Source organism: Lepisosteus oculatus, chromosome 9 (assembly GCF_040954835.1).
Source record: "Lepisosteus oculatus isolate fLepOcu1 chromosome 9, fLepOcu1.hap2, whole genome shotgun sequence".
Classification (NCBI taxonomy): domain Eukaryota; kingdom Metazoa; phylum Chordata; class Actinopteri; order Semionotiformes; family Lepisosteidae; genus Lepisosteus; species Lepisosteus oculatus.
In genome coordinates, this window is record NC_090704.1 from 7,871,903 (window position 1) to 7,892,508 (window position 20,606).

A 20,606-nucleotide genomic window follows, 5' to 3' on the forward strand; every position below is an offset into this window, starting at 1 on the left:
AGCTGGGTGAGCTTGCAAAGAGAAAGGTGTTCCAGTTCCTGAAACTCCAGAATTTAACTGCCCATTTGCAAAAAAAACATTAAAGTCTTTGCAGTTTTGTTCGCTTTAACATGTATATATTACAAATGCTACAGATATTTTTAGAAACTGTGGTAAAGGATTAAATGCACAGAAGACTGGCTTGGTTAGTATTGGACTCAGATGTAATGTGGACATATATATTTTTAAAGTGCAGAAAGGTTAAAGTCCATTACACATTACACTAGAGGCTTTTAGGTCTGTGTGGGTGATACAGAAAGTCTCCTCTAAATTGGGCCTCACATTATTAAGTACTGCAAAGTTTTCTTTGCATGGCTGGGATTCTCAGCTCAAGCTATAAGAGAAAATGGAATAAATAATGACATTCAATATTGTCAATTGTTAGTCATTTTTTTGCTATTATTTTGAATGTGGGAGGATGTTATTTAGAAAAAAATGACAACAATGTGGGTTAATAAGATGGTTAAAAAAGCATTATGTGATCATTTCACTACATTTTAGAACATTTTCCTCCATTATATAATCGATTTTGAACATTTTTAATGTAGCAGCCACACTCAGTAAAAACATGGTTCAGTATTGGTTGCCAGTCTGTGTGAAGTTATGTATTGGCAGGTGAATTAATGAAGACAGTTTAGCCTAGCTGTGATTGATAGATTTTTGTGGGAATGCCCATTAGTGGCTAACTTTATACACGATTCAGAATAGGTTTGGTTAAACGAATAATTTAAGATTTAATTAAAGCCCAGCTGGAACCTAAATCTAGTTCCAATTTGTGCTCAAAACTTGTTCCTGCATTATGGATTTCTAAATGGCAGATGAAGAGTGGTGGCTATGGTGCTTGGCTCTTTTGAACCAAAAGGTGGTGCTGTTTGTCAGTATCGGACCCTGGCTTGTCACGCATGCCTTCCCTATGCAGCGAGTAATGGCCATGGAGCAGTGACAATGGCAGGGCAGTGCAGGCACAGGCAGAAGGAGCCAGCGTGCCATACCTTTACCGGCACAGGGAGAGTAGGAGCTTAGAGAGGAAATCTGGTACTCATTCTTCTGGATATACTCAGGAGAAAGAGAAGGGCAGAGACAAGAAGGGTATCAGGAAGACAGGGAGAAGCAAAAAAGTACCCAATGGCATCACATGCATCCCAGACTACAGCCTGCTCCAAAAGTAGCCACTCTGTCTAGAGGAATAGCAGTATCTCGGTCCTTCCTCAGCCTGCTGATGGAGATGTGGTCTCTGAATAACTTGATTAGTAAAACTTCTGAGATTTTTATATACTCCAAACTAACTTAAAACAAATTCTTATAAACAGGAATGGCAAAGGTAAAAGACATTAAAAAAGGATGCCCTAATCGCTGGCCATCTATGGTCTATGAATAATGGGAAAAGTACCTTGCTAGAAAAAACATCACATTACAAATAGGAGGACCAGAGTGCTACACTCAGCTATGTTGGCATGATGGTATTAATAGAAAAATGATATACCAACAAAATTCAGACCCTGGTTTTAGTGGTAAAGGGACTTGTGCACTATACTGTAAGAGGGACTATGCAGTGTGGATTACAGGTTGACCTGCTTTTAGCTGAGCAAGAGGAAATGAAAAGGAACAGGTCCTCACCTCCAGATTCGTTCTTGCCTTTTTCAGTACATCACGTGTCCTGGATACTGAAAATCCAAAGGGGAACAGTAAATAACATCTATGGATAACAGATAATAGCATCTATAGGTAATTATAGATAATAACGTAAGTCAGATAATAATGTCTTAACTCATACCCATTTACTTTACAACTCTGCCTAAAAATAATTGTGAGGAAAACTGATTTGGACATTTCAGAACTGAATAGAGAACTTAAAGAAAGCTACTGCTAATTCAGAGAGGTACTCAGGTGAGTATCGGTACTGTTCTTCCAGGGTTAGTGCTGAAACTGGGCATGATGTCTCGCACGGGGGCGAACTTACACTGGCTGACAATGAAGTGCTCCATGCTTTCCTTGGTGCGGTTGGTGTTCTTCAGCCTCTCGATGGTGCTCTGCAGCAGACCCTCCTGTTCTGTGATCTTCCGTTGCAGCTTTTGGATCTCCTCTGTCATGGATTGTTCCTGCATTCCAGTTGGGAGATGACAGTGTGAACACTCTGTACTTCCACACAAAGCCATTGAAAAACAGAATGGAGCTCGCACACTCCCTTGCATTTCTTTTCCTATCATTTTACTGCACATGACAGATGTCGGGGTTTTCTCAACCTTGGCTGCCAAAGCGAGTGCTACCGTTTGGGGATTCATGGTCACAGTTGGCTGGGGGATGTGATCCAGACTCGAACCCGAGACACCTGGATCAGTGAGCTCAACGCTCATTCAGGTGAGCTCCTTTCCCAACTAACCCCGGTGGGAGCCCTGAAAAAAACCTGGATCACAGGGCAGACTGGTGTGTGGGTCATGATGACAGCTATCTTCCAGTCAGAGATCTATCTGAGCTGTCCTGGGACCTCTCGGTCTGACCTTTTTGATGTGCTGGGCACAGCTCTCGCCACTGGGCAGGGCAGCCCTCCAGAACATCTTGAGGAGGGAGGCGGCTTCATCCAGGATCTGCCGCAAGGTCTTCGTATTGGAAAGGAGCGTCTTCACACTGCTGCAGTCTAGACTCTGGGGGAGGTGGGGTTGCAAGAAGAAAGGGTTAAAAAACTGCGAATAAAGCAGTGTCGGAGGCTCGGTGGCTAAGGATCTGCGCCTGTGGCTGGAAGGTTGCTGGTTCGTATCCCGCAGCCGGCAGAGGAATACTACTCAGTTGGGGCCCTGAGCAAGGCCCTTAACCCCAGCTGCTCCAGGGGCACCGTATACATGGCTGACCCTGCGCTCTGACCCCCAGCTTCTCTCCTTGTCTGTGTGTCTCATGGAGAGCAAGTTGGGGTATGCGAAAAGACAAATTCCTAATGCAAGAAACTGTATATGCCCAATAAAGTGATCTTGTATATAAAGGAGCCAAGGAGCTATGAAGCTGTCAGGCACTGACGTCGCAGTTACCTGGCCTGTATTGACCGCAGCACTGAGGGATGACTGCAGCACTGCCTCCATCTTGTGAACCAGCATTTTCCCTTCCAGGATCTGCTGCTGCAGGGCGCTGAAATCATCCACGTGGCCGATGGCATGGCGCCCGTTCTTATTGGCAAACGAACCGTCTGGTGCCTCTCCTTCCAAGACCGTGTTGGGCTGCAAGATGTCGACTAAAGGGCGCAGTTGGTTGTTTTAGATTTCGCGGCAAATGACAAAGGCAAAGCAAACTACGCACCAATCTATCTGAACAATAACATTTGTGTAGGGTTTCTTTATAGCAATGCGTTGCTCATCTTAAGAGTAGTACCATGGGAGTACTGCACAAAGTTAGGGCAATTACGCGACAGATGGAATTCACTTCAGTTGAATGTTTCACAAAATGAAGACGGAAAAAATTAACTTGCCACTAGGTGGAAAACATACCCCCACTCCCTGTAACGTCAGGATCATCCAGATCTGTAGATTTGGAGAACAAGGTGAATGGGGATCCTGGGTTAAACATCCCAGTGTCTCTGACTGGTGGCGATGGCACTGGATCTACAGGAAAAGAAACAGGAAATCACGGGCCTAAACTGTAGAGTAGATGTACACTGAAGGTAAGCATACTGTGCACAGCCATTTTGAGTGCAGAAACACTGCTGTGAAGTGGGATCTGGCCTCTCACCCTGGAAGAGCTGCCTCTTGCAGCCCGTGTCCCTGGGGGTGGTGATCGAGATGGAGGAGGGCCGGGGGGCACGGTGAGTGGCCAAGCTCCGACCCAGCTGCTGCTCCAGCTGTTCCCTCAGGCAGCTGTTCTCCTGGATGCTGTGCTCCAGCTGCACCCGCAGGCCGCGGACCTCCGCCAGCAGCTCGTTCAGCTCCAAGGCCGTGGCCACCCCCCCTCTGTACGCTGCCATGCCAAGGGCACATGCTGTTAGTGGCAAGCTGGTGATGAGGTTTTTTTACTTATGGCCTTTTTTGAAGCCAATACTCATTGCGTCCTCCAGAAGACTCCTGCTATCCTTCTGCTTGTGCAGCGAAACAGCATTAGTAGCATGTCGTTTCCTGCGTTCGAGCTTCCCGGCACAATACCAGTGCGTTGATCTTGCAAACCTGAGCTTTAACGTGCTTACGATCTTCCCTTGACAGCCACTGTATTTGTCGTCCATATTTATAAAGAAGCTGGAGATATCTCACCTATTACTTTGCATTTTCTGCAAAGTGCGAGGTCTGGTACTAGAAAATAATATCCATTCTTTCATTAGCAATTCTATCTAATGCGTCAACGAGTTACGTTCTTCTCCTGTTCGCTGCCCTACCTGCAGTACATGCTAGAACTGAGGTTTACCTGAGTGAGGGGACTGGCCAGCCCGGCACACCCTGTCGTACACCTGCAGCTCACACTGGAGGGAGTGGAGCAGCTGACGGCTGTCGTCCAGCTGCTGCTGCTGCAGGTTCACCTCGTGCTGCAGCCTGCAAGGCAAGAGAAGATGCTCAAGCAGAAAACAAAGAGGGTCACAAGCAAGCGGAGGCCTGTCAGCCTCTTCTCGAACGAAGTCGAGTTGTTATTAACAGCTGGCTGCATACATACGCGATCCTAAATAATATAGTGCATGGTTAACTGATGCTGGAAAGGCTCGGAGACGAAATGAAATCCTCACTCCTGGTTCTAGAGAGCCGTGGCCCTGTGCGTTTTCTGACCATCTCAGCCCTCATCGAGATAGTGCTTGGAAACAGCGGCAGTTAAGGTTAATTATAATAAGAGATTTAATTAAGTCACGAAGAGTGCAGATAGAAGGGGAACCAGAAGGCAGTGTGACCCTCCAAGGCCCGGGAGTGAGAATCACAGTTTAGTGTACTCAATACATGATTTATCTTGTCCTGGCAATCAGCGTTCGAGTGTGTCAGGAATGCAGATGACTATTTCCCATTATATTAGTAAGCGTGAACTGTCATCGTGTTGGTAATTTAAGGACACTTTAATCTTAAATGCACATGCGTTCAGCAGCATTGCCACGAAAAACAGAAATCAACTGCCCCACGGCGGGCGGGATCGGTACCCGTTGTTGCGCTCCTGGCTGGCCTGTTTCTCCTGGCGGAGCTGCTGGATCTCCTGCTGCTGCTCGCAGCTCTGCACCTGCAGCCGCCGGCTCTCCTCCCGCCACTGCTCCGCCTCCAGCTCCGCCTCCTTGAGCCGCGCCCTCCCCGCCAGCACCGCCTCCCGCAGCTCTTCCATCTCCGCGGAGCTCTCTGACAGCGACACAGCGCAGAGCTAGGACCCACACCGGCCTCCGCTCGCACTCCCTACCGTCGCAGCTGGCTTCAGCAACAACTGAGACGGACATTCCCTACGTTTTGTAGGCCTCCTAACCCTAATAATAATAATAATTAATAATTGCTTACATTTATATAGCGCTTTTCTGGACACTCCACTACAAGCGCTTTACAGGTAATGGGGACTCCCCTCCACCACCGCCAATGTGCAGCATCTACCTGGATGATGCGACGGCAGCCATAGTGCGCCAGAACGCTCACCACACATCAGCTCTCAGTGGGGAGGAGAGCAGAGTGATGAAGCCAATTCATAGAGGGGGATTGTTAGGAGGCCATGATTGATAAAGGCCGATGGGAAATTTGGCCAGGACGCCGCGGTAGACCCCTATTCTTTTCGAGAAACGCCCTGGGATTTTTAATGACCACAGAGAGTCAGGACCTCAGTTTTACGTCTCATCCGAAGGAGTTGTGCAGGTTAGGGTTCAGGTTTTCTTCAAAGAATTTATGCAACCTTCTCGTTTGTGTGCAAGATATACCTCAGTGCATCAAAATATAAGACTGAAAAGTCTAGGCAACCTCGCCAAACCAAAGACGATGTATCAACAACGGTAAAATTCTATTTTCTGACAAGTGTTCGGTTATTGGATATTTTGTGTTGAATGGTGTTCTCGATGAGCATGTTTTCAGGGTTAAATAGGTTAAGACTAATTAATTTTGCCTGTATATGTTAGTATGCCAGTGCATTCAATGCCAAATTCAAGAGTTTGAAAAGTATAACCAATTTCTTTCAAACTTTTGCTTTTAGGGCAATTTAGACAACACTGATAACACTGACATATATAACAAGATAACACTGACATATCACTTTGCCTAAATTTCATTTTGGTCCTAAAACACAGCCATGCCATCAAACATAATCTATGTGTTGTAGGAATCCTAACCCTAACCCTAGCTCAGGGTTTGGTAGGTTAGGGGTCGGGTTCAGATTTTCTTCAAAGGATTAGTGCAACCTTCCACTCATTTGAGAGAATGTATACATAGAATGTAGCTGATTCTATCTCAGTAAAAGCTTTTTCCATTGCATTTACTAACTTTAAATGCCCGTAAATCCAGTTTAAAACTAAATACTGACAGTAACACGTTACAGAAGGGACAGACCTCTTTAAACAAACTCTGTAAATAGAATTAACGTGCGACCATAATCAGTTTCCTAAGCTGATCCATTACCTCTGCTGGCTTGGTTCAGTCGGGCCTGAAGACCTAGGTTCTCTTCTCTCAGGGCTCGGTTCTCATTGGACAGCTGACTCACGGATTCCAGCCCCTGGATGTAGATGTTAGTAGGAGGCCCTGTAGAAAACAGCAGGAATACCGGGTCAGGGCAAGGATACTAATAGACTATATCCTTTCCACACACACACTAGACGTGACAGCAGAAGTAAGTGCTTGATTCACTGGAAGTACAGTATGTCATTCACTGGATTTCAAAGTCTCATACCACTGTCCCTCCCTGCTGTAGCCAGCCTCTCCTCCAGCTGCTGTCTCAGACGGTTATTAGTGCAGATCGAGTCCTCGAGTCGCTGCTGCAGGCTGCGGATCTCACCGAGGTGCTCCTCAATCAGATCAGCTCCTGGAAACACAGCACGCTGGTCTCAGAGGGAGAGCCCTCTCGCCTGGTCAGCCAGAGGGAGCCCACCTCTGCCGCACGGCGAGGTCTACCTGTGTGACCGGTGCCCGACTGATAGCCCGACGATCCCGACGACACGTCGCCGTAATTGCTGGCTCTGCCCGGTCTGGCCAGGTGGCTCATATCCCACATCGCGCCGGCGTCCAGCAGGCCTGCCTGTGTCTTGAGGGCACCGTTTGTGTTAGCGGGGCAGCCGAGCAGGGGCTGGTGGAAGGCATGGCGCGTCAGGGGGGCGAAACTGGAGGACTCGGGCTGGGAGTGGCTAGCCAAGGGGAAGCTGGCCATCGGTTTGACGTGAGGGACAGCATAGCCTGCAGCCAGAGAAAGAAAGGTAGGTGTCAGAGCACAGTAAAGTACAGGGTGCTTGTACCTGAGTTGGCGTATTCAAGGAACTGTATAGTGAAAACCAGGTGCCAGCGTATAAATAATACAAATGGTACCATGAGAAGCATCAGCCCATAGACAATAACAATGCAAATTCTAAGGCATTAGCACAGCCAGTGTCTTCCGCAGAATGCACAGCTTATTTCTTAGCAACCATCATCTTGCCTTCATTTACCCTGCAATACACAATGGACATTTTTACTAAGGCCTCATTTGCACGTGTGTGAAAGCTCCATTGCTCTGTGGTGCACATTTGCCATGACGCAATTCTGTGAAAAGGCCCGAAAATGTATAGGCACAGGTATCTTCTACCTCAGAAATCAATGAGCATGCACTGCAACATAAGGGCAAAATGAAATAATACAGCATGCATAATGTTTTCAGAAAAGCACAGATCTCTTCAACTTGGTGATATAAACTCTGTGATAGTTTGTCTTTATTACAATTTGGAAGTGTTTTGAGCCAATGACTATCATTTGTATATCAAGAGTTTATAGAGGTAATCAGCTTAGCTCTGTTTTCTTTTGTAAGATATAATCATTTGCAAAGAATGTTTGCGTATATAATGATTCTATTGTCACTGTTATCATGGCGTATATCTCATTAAATGTAACATTTCAACACTGTATACTGTTTTCCATAGTTCATGATGGTTGGAGCATAGTTTTATTTTCGTCTATCAATGCATGTCAAGCTACTACAGAATCAGAACAGCTGAACTCACATTAGAATGCCATGCATGACAGGCTTCATTAATGACATGCCTGGAGCATTTAAAACCAAGCACACAGTGGAATCAGCTCACAGAACATCAGCTCACTTTCATCAGTATATTCTCTTCAGTGCATTGTGACAATATTTACAAAAAAGGAGGATCACTAGCACAAGAAACTACCAATTCATGCAAATTACAAAATTAAATCTCACAAAACTGCATACGCCTGGTTAGTGGTCTCTGAGTTGCGTGTAATGTTTTTGTTTTAAGCTTGTAGCAAATACAGAAATACCTTTACTACACTGACGGAAACACAAGTTACGAATTCTTCTGATTCAGAAGAAGCTTTTCTCTGACCTTCATCAACGCTAGTTTCTCTTTGTAATTGTTCTTGTGGTTTTATATTACAAAACTCAATTGTGCATGCAAACACGTCAGGCACAAGGCAAAGATCCTAAATGTAATCACTGTTAGAACTTGTGGGTCAATTTCAAAATTTAAGATTATGCAGCTGCCTGTAGGGAGCACAAAAACATCAATCCTGTATAGAGGAAAAAGAACTAGGCTAGCAGTAAAGAGCACTATTGCTTGGTCATGCCGAGAACTAGAAAGTGAGTGGATGCAAAGCGTGCTCGTACTTTGTGACTGCACACACACTCAAAATCGTGCAAGTCAAAGTCTCACTTTCTCCCAGCTGTCTCTGTAGCATTTGCAGCTCCTGGTGCACCTCGGCCAAGGAGAATGGGGCACCGCCATGGTAACTAGGGCCAAGGATTAGAGGTTGGGGGTCAAAGGGCAAGGAGCTGGGTGGACCTGAGGGGTCAGGGCAGTAGTGAGGCTGAGGAAAGGGGGCAGCACTGGACAGGGGGCTAGAATAGAGGCCTAGAGACAAGGAGAAGAGAAAGATGGAATTCACTGAGCAACTCACTTTCATTCAATGCGTGTAGCTGAACCACAGCTTCACATGCCTTCATCTCACCTTCAGCTATAAACGTCACCCGCTGTGGACAGTTTAGTAACACTAAAAGATGAACATAAGGACAAAGACAAGCAAACTCAAGTGGGTGTGCACTCTCCCTCTCTACTCCAAAATGGCTTATTAATTCTCATCAATTCTATGGCATTCACAAGTCAAAGTACTGTAAATGTATCGAGAATATGGTCATTTTCTTGATGCTTTGTTGTGTAACTTGAAACGCCAACAAGTGTAAACCTTTTTATTATCTTGGAGTAGAGAGAAAGAGCATCTAGTTGAGTTTGCAGTTTTTACAGGTCTTTGGGGACAACACCTCCATAGCTTTTGGGTGTGCCTTCCTTTTCTCCGTTTTCCATAAAGACAAGAAACTAGTTCACAGCCCAACACCAGAACATTCTAGCAATGTTCCACACTATAAGGATTGTTATGTTCCAAAAACAATAAGCAGACTCATCTAAATCTTATTAGAAGGGAAAGAGTTGTGTTTTGGGGAGAGTCCCCACCGAGAAGCAGACATTGATTTTAGTGGGAAGAAAGCCCATTAAAGTCAATGTCTTAATTTATCCAAGAGAAACGCCTAAGGGATCATCAGTGGGTGCTCCTGAATTCTTTTAGCTCCACAATACCTGCCTTGACTGTGCACAGCTGGGAAGAAATCCCTTGATCTATCAAAAACACTCTGGGGTTTTCTGGAAGGAATGAAAGTATAAAGTATGGCTGCTACAGCTGTTATCCTACCTGTCTGTGCCTGGTTGAGATCCATGGGCTTATGCTGTGTGCATGGGATGATGGGATTGTTGTTTGATGACTGAGCCCCATGGGAGGCAGTGGTGGATGATGGGACAGATGGGTGTTGTGGTGGAGTGCCACTGTGACTGTGAGGATCTGAAAGAAAATGGTGCTCAATGAACAATCACACTGTGCTGCCATGATGGGCTCTGTCAGAGCCATTAAGCACAACACGACGAGCTTAGGTAAAGCAGGAGCTGTGCTCTGCTAAACAAATGCACAATTAACATTCTGGTCATTTGTCAGAGAGACTAAATACATTTAAACCAAGGCATATGAAACACAATTGCAATGCTTCTGTACTTTAGTTGAAATGGATAAATGGACACTGAAAATAAAAACATACAGAAGGGTCACCATTTTTTCTAATGCCAGTGATGATATTTTTATATGGATATATATGTATAAACAAATGTACACGTGCTGAGAAAAATGAAAAATGAGAAAATTTGAAAAATGTGATTTAATTTAGCCACTGCCTAATCTAATCTAATCATTCCTACAGAACAGTTTAAGTAGCACAAATGTTCTATTGTGTTAGAATGCTGTGGAAAACGTTTTCCAGAATAATTTGGTTTTTAGGTTTAGGACATGCATTTTTTCACAATTTTGTACCTGTGATGGCCTGTCCAGGGCTCCCTCTGCCTGTGGCCTCCTCCTGTGTATACTCGCTGGCAGCGTCCATATCGGAGCAAAGCTCAAGCTCCTCATTGGTAGAAGCATGGTCATCTGATACAAAGGAGGTCCTGTCTGATTGGTCGGTGGTCTCAGACAGGGCATGGCTACTGGAGGGTGTGTCAGAACGCTGCTGTAACTTGGAGCGGAGCGAGTCAATGATCTTATCCTTCTGCTGGAGCTCTTTACTAAGCCTGCAGAGACAAGGAAAAGTTTGTTGCAGATGCCGACACACAAATTATGAACCAGTTTAAGAGAGGCCTTCTCCTCCCCTGAACTCCTGCTGACAAAAATGCCTACCAGATTACATCAGTGCACTGGACTTTTGCTGTGCACATACATTGAATATCGACAAATTTCCAGTGGGCGACTGTATGTACACAAACATGAGAACCCAATCATGGCCTCCTAATAATCCTCATCTATGAACTGGTGGAATGAACCAGTGTCCAGAAATGGGCTATATAAGTGTTAGGATATTATTATTATATAATGCTACACTATGGAGTTTTATTCCTCTCCTTCCACACACTGTAAATCATCTGGTCCTTGAAAAAAGTGAAAGAAAAATTCTTTCTTCACCCACCACCTCTAAACCCCTACGCTTGCCGCAGACGGCAGTGGGCAGCAGTGGGAAAAACAGTGTTAGCTGCAGCAGGGCTCGCTGGGCTCTTACTTGTCGAGCTCCCTGTGCAGGGCCCTCCTCTCGCGCTCCGCCTGCTTCCTCAGAAAGAGCAGCTCCCGCTCCTGAGCCCGGCATTCCCATAGCGAGAACGAAAACAGCGACTCGCGGTACAGAGGGTTGCTTTTCGACAGCATCAGCTTCCAGAGTGGGGCCATGAGCTCCTTTCGTTCCTCGCACGGATAATGTCCCCTGCCTAACTGGGCTTTCGTGCCATTGATGTCCCACAGCCTTTCCTGTGCGTTGGGGTAAGGGCCTGAAGGTCTTTTCAATAGAGAAAAGCACAGCGCGCGAATATCCCACTCAGCTGTTCTTGAACAACAGTCTGCAATTATTCGTTGTTTCTAAAAAGACACAGCTCAGGACTCGGTTCTTCAATGGCCAGGAGTTGCGATGTGTTCTCAGTGAAATGCAGTCCTAAAGGGTGGACCGTCGACGACAAGTACACATCTCTCCGATGTCCCCACCTTCGCTTGGCTTGTCCACAGCAGTACTCATCCAAACCACAGATTCCTTATCTATTTACAGACCAAGCTCTACAAAGCAGGACACTTAGCGTGACTCAGCCCTGCTGAGCCTCTTACTGCCTTAAGAAAAGTGCTGAATTACGTACAGAATAAGGTATAAGAAAAAGACGGGTTTTTCTTCCTATTCAAACAGCTCAAAGACTCAGGTTTCACCACTGGGGAATCAAGGCCTAATGTAACCAAACCCTGAAGGCAATTCCTTTCAACGAATACCCAAACATAACAGCACGATCACGGATTTGTCTTCTGCGTAATGTGCAGCAAAGCGAATGATAAAAGTGTCCCGGGCCTCAGGTTCCTAAGCCTTCAGTGCATTTTAGAAAGAGGTAGATCGTGTAAAACCAACCCATAATGCACATTATTGTGTACGATCATTTTTATTAGCCAGCTAGGCAAATATAATGGTATTCAGAATCTGAAAAAATAGTATTCAGAAATGATCTAACCTTCCTATCCTCCCATCCTTTTGAAAATCTTTGGTCCCTTGAAAACAGGTCTACTATATCTTCTCTGATGTAAAAACACAGAAGTGATCTTCTCGCCATACATAAACAATAAAACCCAACTTTACAGACTGATGCTCATTTGAAATCAACACCCTACTTTTCTAATATGCTTTGTCAGAAAAACAACTCATCAAATTAATTTTAAGGGGAGAGAAAGAGGTTACTTTCTCTCAGTACTCTGAGACAAAGGATTTACCTTGGTTGAGCTGGTCCTGACCTATTTAATTCTCCCAGGAGTACCTAATAACATAAACTGATTAATACTAAAGTTGAAGTCACTCTTTAGGTTAAACAATGTTGTTACAAAATAAAAGTTGTTTTGCCCAACTCCGGACTTCAACTTAACACTTACCCAGAGATTGAAAACCTCTCTCCTATTTCACAATGACTAACAAGACTGATAAACTAATTGTCATCATACGTTATACAAAAAATTCAAAGTGCCCATAATAGGTATAAACAATTCTCCTTCTCCTTTCCACTATAAAAATATACAAATGTGCTGGAAGGAAAACAGTGACTTTTTTTCCAGGTGGCCAGACGATTGAGCTCAGTCTTCCATCATTAAAATGCCACCAGCCAGTTCTGAATGAGCTGCCGTTCAGTCTCCTTTCACTGAAAGGTAAAGCACTTCAAACACAAGGTTGAATCCCTCCAAATTTCAAATGTTGCTCCCAGCGATGTGGTGTACCTCCGTGAAGTGCGCTTCTCCAGGGGAATCACCGAGACCTCTTGCTGTAAAATTGCCCTACCTGCCTCTCTAGTTCCCTTGTTGCCGATCTGAATTTACGCACACAATGCCACACAGCCAAAGATCAAGAGCTGCAGCAGTTTGGATGCGTAACACTTACAATGAACACGGTGATGGCTCAGAAGCGATAAGCTCTCAGAATTACCAATACAAACTCAAACTCTATCAAAGCACTTCTGTGCCACATAATGGGCAGCCAATGAAGACTTCTGTGAGTCAACACACAATGATCCACCCGCTTCAGAAATCCAACACAAAGTCCATCGAACTGGTCCCGCACAGCCTGTTTCGTCCTTAGAGGAGGAATGAGTATGAGCAGCTCTGACCTTAACCTCTGCGCAGACGTAAATCCTATCCAGCCTTATGTAATAAACTTCTACAGGACACTCGGACAAAGGCAAATCTGTCTTCTTCCCTTGAAAGGAAAGGCTCTTTCTGGTACATGCAGTGCAGCTAAGAAGTCAGAAGCCCAGTGCAAAATAGAGTTCAATTTAGGAAATAAAAACAGAGCAGGGATATTCACAGCCCACTGCACTGCTGCTTACGCTCCAAATGCAGCTTGGTCAACTGGCTAATGCTCAGAACAGATGCATGACGGTGGAAAAAAAGGTCTTATCAGCTACTAAATCCCTCTGGGAATCTGCTGAGGCCCTATTAGAGAAGTAAATTATCCAATCAAAATGCTGGTCATTATCGACTCCCCAAGGGAGCCCTGAAACCAGTAATGACATTACACAGCACAGCGCAGACTCCTTGATTAAACAGCCTTCTTCACCAAGCACTGCAACAGAGCTAGAAAAGCCAAACGGATCTGACAAATTGAATACTGAACTGAGACCGACACTAGACGTACGGGGGTGCTCAATAAAGGAGTAAGCTGAAAATAAAAAGCCAGATTTCAGCCAGCTACTTGTGAAAAACAGTAAAAAAAAACATTTAGGGGATTGCAATTATACAGAGAAGGGAACTTACAGTTTGTTAAAACAGCAAGGAAAACAGACTTTGGCAATACTTATTTTAACTCCCTATTCTCTATTGCCAAAATAAGAAAGGATTTATACAATTTCTAGTCATGTACTGTAAAGATATTAAGGGAAAAACAACATTGGGAAGATCTACATGGGTACAGTAAGTAGAAATGTTAAAAAGGGCTATGCAGGAAGTACAAAGACGTCTTTTTCTGTATTCATTTCTAATTGCCCAAAGTGAAACTGTAAATGGACAAATATTCAGGAACATCTCCAAATGTATCTCTGTCCTCTTTACACTTCCCAATTCTCTCCACACACAAGAGGTTTATACAGTAACAGACTGCACAATACACAGTGAAATCACTAATGGCTGTTGCGATTCCAGATTGCTGCCACCAAACCTTTATGACTTCCCTGTCAGTCACAACACATATCACCATTGTTGTGGAGTCTATATGTGCCTCAGACCAGACAGAGGAATGCTGAGGAGAAAATGTGAGGAATAACGAATCCTGGAGGCTAATACTACAAGTTGCATGCTCCACTGCCTCATTACTCCAGTTTAATTTAAAGGCCTTCGGGGCTATCATACAGTACTCATGTACTGCCAGCCCTGAACTTTAAATAACTGATTATAAACAACCACAGTTGTTCACATCAATTCAAGTTGACAATTGAGGAACAGGTATGGAAAAGGCAGAAACACTTCTGATAATATGAACTCTGTGAATATAGTAAACTCTGTGAATAATAGCAGCTAATAAAAAAAGCCATTTCCTTGTTTTCATACAACCAGTTTAGCAGTGACAGAAGTTATTTCTCAGCAGTATCACATTTGTCCACCAGATGGAAAGTCTTCACTAGATTCCAGTCAACTTTTGATACCTCAGTGTAACAGTTCTTTGGTATTTCAGTCAGCCAGTTCCTCACTGTTACGATTAAATCATATCCAAGCATTCATAAGCTATTGAGATATATCGCTCTGAAATACCAAACTCACTTCTAAATGAAGTTGAACTATTGATCTCTGGATGTGTCGTTCTGTGCTCCTACTAGCAATGAACTGGAAAGCAATGTAACTGAGCTGTCCATAAATCAATGCTTTCCATTCCTTTTTTCCGGCACAGTGGAACTATGGAATCACACAGCTGGAGGTCAAATGAGCAAACATGAAATTGCTTGGTGACAATCCCTAATTGAAAAGAGAACCTTGCATGAGATTTGAATTGCAAGGTTTGACTTTATTTATAAAGAAAGCAGTGAGATTTTACTATACTGCCCTTGAATGCTTTTGCCCTCTGTTCTGCTGAGTCAACTACAGTTTTATAAGGAGTCTGTAAGGAGACCTTTTGTGAAGCATAATATTCATCCACTTTCTCTTTAGAAATAAAGAACAATAGAAAGAAGAAATGATACTGTTGATACAACCAATATTATTTTATATTTTATATTTTGGTTTGGACACTGTAAGGATTTATTGATTTATTTTTTTAAATGAGAGTCTTTAAATATGTCAGTATAACAACAGAATGTTATTAAGAAATGGTGGATAGAAGGGTAATGTAGTTCTTTGACACATAGGCCATCAATAATAATAATAATAATAATAATAATAATAATAATAATAATAATAATAATAATACTAAGGGCCCCAGTACACTCACCATACACCAGCTCTCAGTGGGGAGGAGAACAGAGTGATGAACCCAATTGACAGATGGGGATTATTAGGAGGCCATGATTGGTAAAGGTGGGGGGGAAACTTGGCTAGGACACTGAGACTAACACTCTTACTCTTTTTAAGAATTACCCTGAGAATATTTAATGACCATGGACAGTCTGGACCTTGGTTTTACATCTCATCTGAAGGACAGCGCCTTTTTTACAGTATAGTGTCCCCGTCACTATACTGGGGCATTAGGACCCACACAGACTGCAGGGTGAGCATCCCCAGCTGGCCCCACTAACACCTCTTCCAGCAGCAACCTTAGTTTTCCTAGGCGGTCTCCCACCCAGGTACTGGCTAGGCTCATGACTGCTGAGCTTCAGTAGGCTGTCAGCTGTGAGCTGTAGGGAGATATAACTGCTATCTTGGTGTTAATAATGTATCTTCTGTTGCTGTACTGAACCCACGAGAACAGCAAGAGAGAGATTTCATGCTAGACACATAAACACCGAAATGCCAACCTCACCTCAGAATGCATGAGGAAGCATGTGGAAACAGGAGAGAGAAGGAAAGGAACAGGACGACCCACCTGAGAGCGAGCAACTCGTGTCCTGTCTTGTCGTCAACTTCGGGCCGATCTCCTGACAGTTGAAAAGAGAGGATCTTGTTTTGCTGCCACGCAAGTACAAATAAAACACCAGACACGTGCTACTCTCTCCATCACTTACACAGCCTTCCCGTTTTTCATTTCAGCAGGAATAACAGCGACCACGATTTAGGTGTATTGAAAATGTTAACTGAGTTTTAGTTGTAAGAGTTTTGGCTTAACCTGTCTAGCCATAGGATGGAGGAAGGGTGACCAAGGGGAAGCAGCAAAGGTGGAAATGGGGTGGAGGGGGGTTACAAAAGAGGAATGTGAAGAAGAAAAAATGTTTATGCATCGTGTAGTTTTTTAAAATTGAACAAAGGAATGATTGTGATTTCTGATAGCTGAGGCAAAGTGAACTTGTCCGCTGTCATGCCTCCCAAACCTTCATTGAACACCCCCTTTGCTTCATAAATTACTATAAATTAAACTTATATCTACTTTTCTCCCACACAAACAATCATACCGACATACAGTCCTGGTGCTATGAATTAAGAAAATCACTTATTCACTCTAGAAGAAGGAAAATTAGAAAACAAAAACACCTAATGTTTGAATTCTTCCAAAGACAAATGCAGAGTGTATGATACATGTTACATTTTAACTGAATGATTAAGAAGTGATTTAAAATGTTCAGTGGAGTCTACCTGATGTTGATATGTATTTTCTAACCTTCTTAAGACTAAATAATACAGATGGGAGCTCCTTCATAAACCACACTGGGCTTCTTTTAACCCAACTCAGAGGCACCTTCACATTCAAAAGAGGAAGACCATTTTCAGTCAGAAAGAACCAACTCACGGTCACTGAGGTTGCTGTTGACCCTCTCTGCCAGTGCCAAGCTCTGTGCCAGCTGCTCTCTGAAGCTCTGGCCCATGTAGTAGTCGATGTCGTTGGCACGGAGCAGCTCTTCAAAGGACTTGGTGGTGTCACCCAAGTGCTGGGACAGGATGTGACAGACGCCACGTCCAACTCGCATCTTCTGCCTCAGGTGGGAAAGCTCACGGGCCTGCGCTTGAATCAGGGAATCATACTTCCTGGAGAGAGCACAGGGCCACCGTTAGCAAGGGAAATCTTCACAAGAATACGGAAATGGAGAAAATTCAATTGGAGACGCTACACATAATTATGATCCTTTACGCATTTTCTGCAGGAAATAACCTGCCTAGATTTCAGGTTTTATATAGTGGATATGGTGTCAATAACAGATTTTGAATAGCAAGTGCAGGAATGTTTCTTGTTCACCCCATTCCTAGTTCCCTACATGTGATTTAAGAGATGATATGCAGACTTAGGCATGTGACTTCAAGATATAACAGGCAAAAAAACTGAAGGAAGAAGTAAACGATGAAGACACTACAGAGGTATGTAGTTTCTCTGTGGTGGTTTATTTGGTTGTTTCATTTGCACTTCCAAACAGGGGATTTGTTAGTAAGGGCGAGATTTTGTGATGCCGAAACCTTCTCTGGGTCAACATTTATTAGGATTAAAAAGATATACCGTAAGATGAAAAAGATCTTTTTTAATTGGTGCAATGGACACATCTATTTAATTAGGTTGGATGAACACAGCACAGCTCTATGCACTACTGATATGGCCTAAAGATTTTTTTAAATTAAAATGTAATTTGGAAAGTATAAGATAGAGACGTGCACGTCTGGTACAACAAGCCTTCAAAGATACTGGGCTTTGTCAAGGCTACTGACTATTATTGTGAATTTAGACGTCTATGTTGTCAAATTTCTTGCTGATGTCCCAGTCTACCATGAGGTAACATGTTAGATGGGCTTACTGATAAGTGTTAAAATTATAGTTTTTAATTGTTTCTGAATGAATGTGCTGAGCACTCAAAAAAGAGAAATTGGGAGTGTTACGGGCTCAAAGGCATACAGAAAAACCTTTTGGTGGAAAATAAACGTGTTAATTCCAGACTATCTCATATAGAAAAAGCATATCTACTGTGATTCTCTCAGGTGAAAGCAACTGAAATTGAATGGGTGGAGGGATCCATGCTAACCGTTCATGGGCAAAAGCAGTCAGTACAGACCGACAAAGAGCAGATCCTAGGTCTCGTTGTGCCACTATGTGGCAGCAGTGAGCCGTACCCACCCTGGCCAGGTGGCAGACTTGATATCTTCGCTGGAAGCTTTGCCCTCCATCCTGGAGCTCTTGAGCTGCGCCTCCAGCGATGCCACACGTGCCACCAGCTCCTGCAGCTCCTTGTTCGGCCGCGGCGCCGGCACGCCCGCCACCCCGTCGGACTGCCACCCCTCGTCTTCCTCCGCGCCACTGGGGGTGGGGGAGGCGGTGGTGGCGGCGGCCTGGAAGTTCCAGTTGACCTTGCGGGGGCGCTCCAGGCTGGAGGCGTAGTCGCTGGTGGTGGAGAAGGAGCGGGCGCGCCGCTGCAGGTTGCGGATGAGCTTCTCCGAGCGCCGCAGCTGGGCGCGCAGGTCTTGGATGTGCTGCTGCAGAGCCGCCACATCGTCGCACTTGCCCAGCTCCCCTGCGTCCGCCGGCCACGCCTTCAGGCTGGAGAGCAGGGGCTGAGGTGCCAGGCCGTACGCAGCTCCATGCACATCCAGATCCTCATACTCTGTACAGGGAACAAGCCTGGTTAGAGGATCAGCAAACACTTCAGGGAAAAAATGGCTGTAAATCTGGCACAATCAAGTGATTCATCTCTGTAAGCATGCAGCAAGTTTGGAAGAAAAGACTTGTAGCGATATCGCGCCTGCCATATTTCTTCTGCATACTCATTCCTCTACATTCATACTCCTGCATATTTCAAGCCTCTGAGTACATTAGGCTTAAGTCTTGCTTAAGTTTAATCGTGTAGAGAACCACATTATCTTGCTAAGCCAACACACTTTCATCTTCGCAGTAGCAAATCGCACTGTAATATATCCGGAGCTCCCCCAAGTGGATAAAAATAAGTATTGCATTTTTCTGGAGATGTAACAATTGGTCTTAAAACTCCACAAATCTAGTAATACAACTGAGATCAGAAGAAATAACGTAAGCATGCTATTCAGCTTAGATTAGCTTTATGGTTAATCAAAGGAAATAGCATTAAAAAGCGAGTATTTGACACTTCTCTTGGAAGTTTTTCTGCTTTCTTGCAAGGTAGCAGTCACCTGGGCTGCTGGCGTCCTCTCTCTCTGCCTCGTTCTCACTGCGCCCGCAGGTCTCGTAGCCCAGGTCTTGCAGGTCCACCTGCACCTGTTTGCTGTCCTGCTCCACTGAGGTCTCGGCTAGAGAGCCACACACACAGACAGGGCTGTCAGTGAGTGGGCACTGCCATTTCAACACACATGGCAGCATAGAACAGGAGGGGGTCTCCATCCTGAAAAACCACCTCGGGTCTAATTTCAGTTCGGATTGCTGAACAGCTACCAGCGAAAGTTATATTACACCCAACTTAAAAAAAGCAACAGGAGAGGATACAATTTACTATATTGAATAGCATTTTAAAGTGAGAGGCCTTTAAAATATATTGTTATTAAAAAGTATTAAAGAGGTACTTCTGTAGCACAAGTGGTTAGAAAATGGCACATTTTTGTATTGAAGGACTACACATTTTAAACATGAAGTGTACATAAACATTTCTCCACATAATTAAATTGCCTCATTTAAACTAAGAGAGCTATGAGAGATGTTATTTTGCCTCAAGACATAAATTAACATCTCACTCTAAGGAAGAGCAGCAGTATACACAGAACTTACAGAGAAGGACTCGATACTCCTTGAGCTGCTCAGCCTGGGCCTGCACTGTTGCCTCGGATACCATCAGCCTCTCCTGTAGCTCCCTGTTGTCCTGGAGACTCAAGGCCAGGTCAGAGCGCAGCTTCTCGCTCTGTTCTCGAAGGCTGACCTCCACATGCTCCCAGAAATGGCCAGGGCTCAGCTGTGTTGGCTGACAGGGAAAACACAAACACAGGCAAGTTCAGAGATGAGCAGGAGAATGTTTGACACTTCTCGAAAATCAGAAGATTTTTTTGCACTGGTAACGTCTACAGGGAAAGTGAAATTTGAACTCTTTTAAAAGTTCCTTCAGGGTTGTTTATTTTTAAAATCAATTTACTTCCACACATACTTTTGATCATATACTGTATTTTATCCCATGTTTGCAGTTAAAAACCAGAAAACTGTTAATCACGACCCGATCCGTTAATCATGAACATGTAAGCAACTTCATGGAACAGCTGACACTATTTCTAATAAAAAAATCTTAAGAAGAGATGTAATTCAAAGGCAGAATGCATGAACAAATTTAAGATCCATGACATTCAGGC

At 44.2% G+C, this 20,606-nt stretch overlaps 1 protein-coding gene across 8 annotated transcripts in view; it reads right to left on the minus strand.

Moving 5' to 3' along the window:
* Positions 1 to 20,606, minus strand: part of pde4dip (phosphodiesterase 4D interacting protein) — a 92,189-nt gene that overhangs the window by 2,386 nt on the left and 69,197 nt on the right. For 4 of the 8 annotated variants that reach the window (XM_069194063.1, XM_069194062.1, XM_069194058.1 and 1 more), the window contains 20 exons: positions 20,038 to 20,227; positions 19,449 to 19,565; positions 18,424 to 18,907; positions 17,116 to 17,351; positions 16,258 to 16,309; positions 10,506 to 10,759; positions 9,840 to 9,986; positions 8,810 to 9,007; positions 7,059 to 7,337; positions 6,838 to 6,969; positions 6,570 to 6,689; positions 5,129 to 5,318; positions 4,417 to 4,541; positions 3,754 to 3,978; positions 3,513 to 3,626; positions 3,060 to 3,259; positions 2,538 to 2,681; positions 2,000 to 2,138; positions 1,657 to 1,703; positions 1,032 to 1,095 (listed from right to left, as the gene is read on the minus strand). In XM_069194063.1, coding sequence (XP_069050164.1) covers positions 1,032 to 1,095; positions 1,657 to 1,703; positions 2,000 to 2,138; positions 2,538 to 2,681; positions 3,060 to 3,259; positions 3,513 to 3,626; positions 3,754 to 3,978; positions 4,417 to 4,541; positions 5,129 to 5,318; positions 6,570 to 6,689; positions 6,838 to 6,969; positions 7,059 to 7,337; positions 8,810 to 9,007; positions 9,840 to 9,986; positions 10,506 to 10,759; positions 16,258 to 16,309; positions 17,116 to 17,351; positions 18,424 to 18,907; positions 19,449 to 19,565; positions 20,038 to 20,227 — 3,457 coding nt within the window. The remainder of the gene's footprint in view (positions 1 to 1,031; positions 1,096 to 1,656; positions 1,704 to 1,999; positions 2,139 to 2,537; positions 2,682 to 3,059; positions 3,260 to 3,512; positions 3,627 to 3,753; positions 3,979 to 4,416; positions 4,542 to 5,128; positions 5,319 to 6,569; positions 6,690 to 6,837; positions 6,970 to 7,058; positions 7,338 to 8,809; positions 9,008 to 9,839; positions 9,987 to 10,505; positions 10,760 to 16,257; positions 16,310 to 17,115; positions 17,352 to 18,423; positions 18,908 to 19,448; positions 19,566 to 20,037; positions 20,228 to 20,606) is intronic. The other 4 variants (XM_069194057.1, XM_069194060.1, XM_069194061.1 and 1 more) reach the window with 4 other exon arrangements.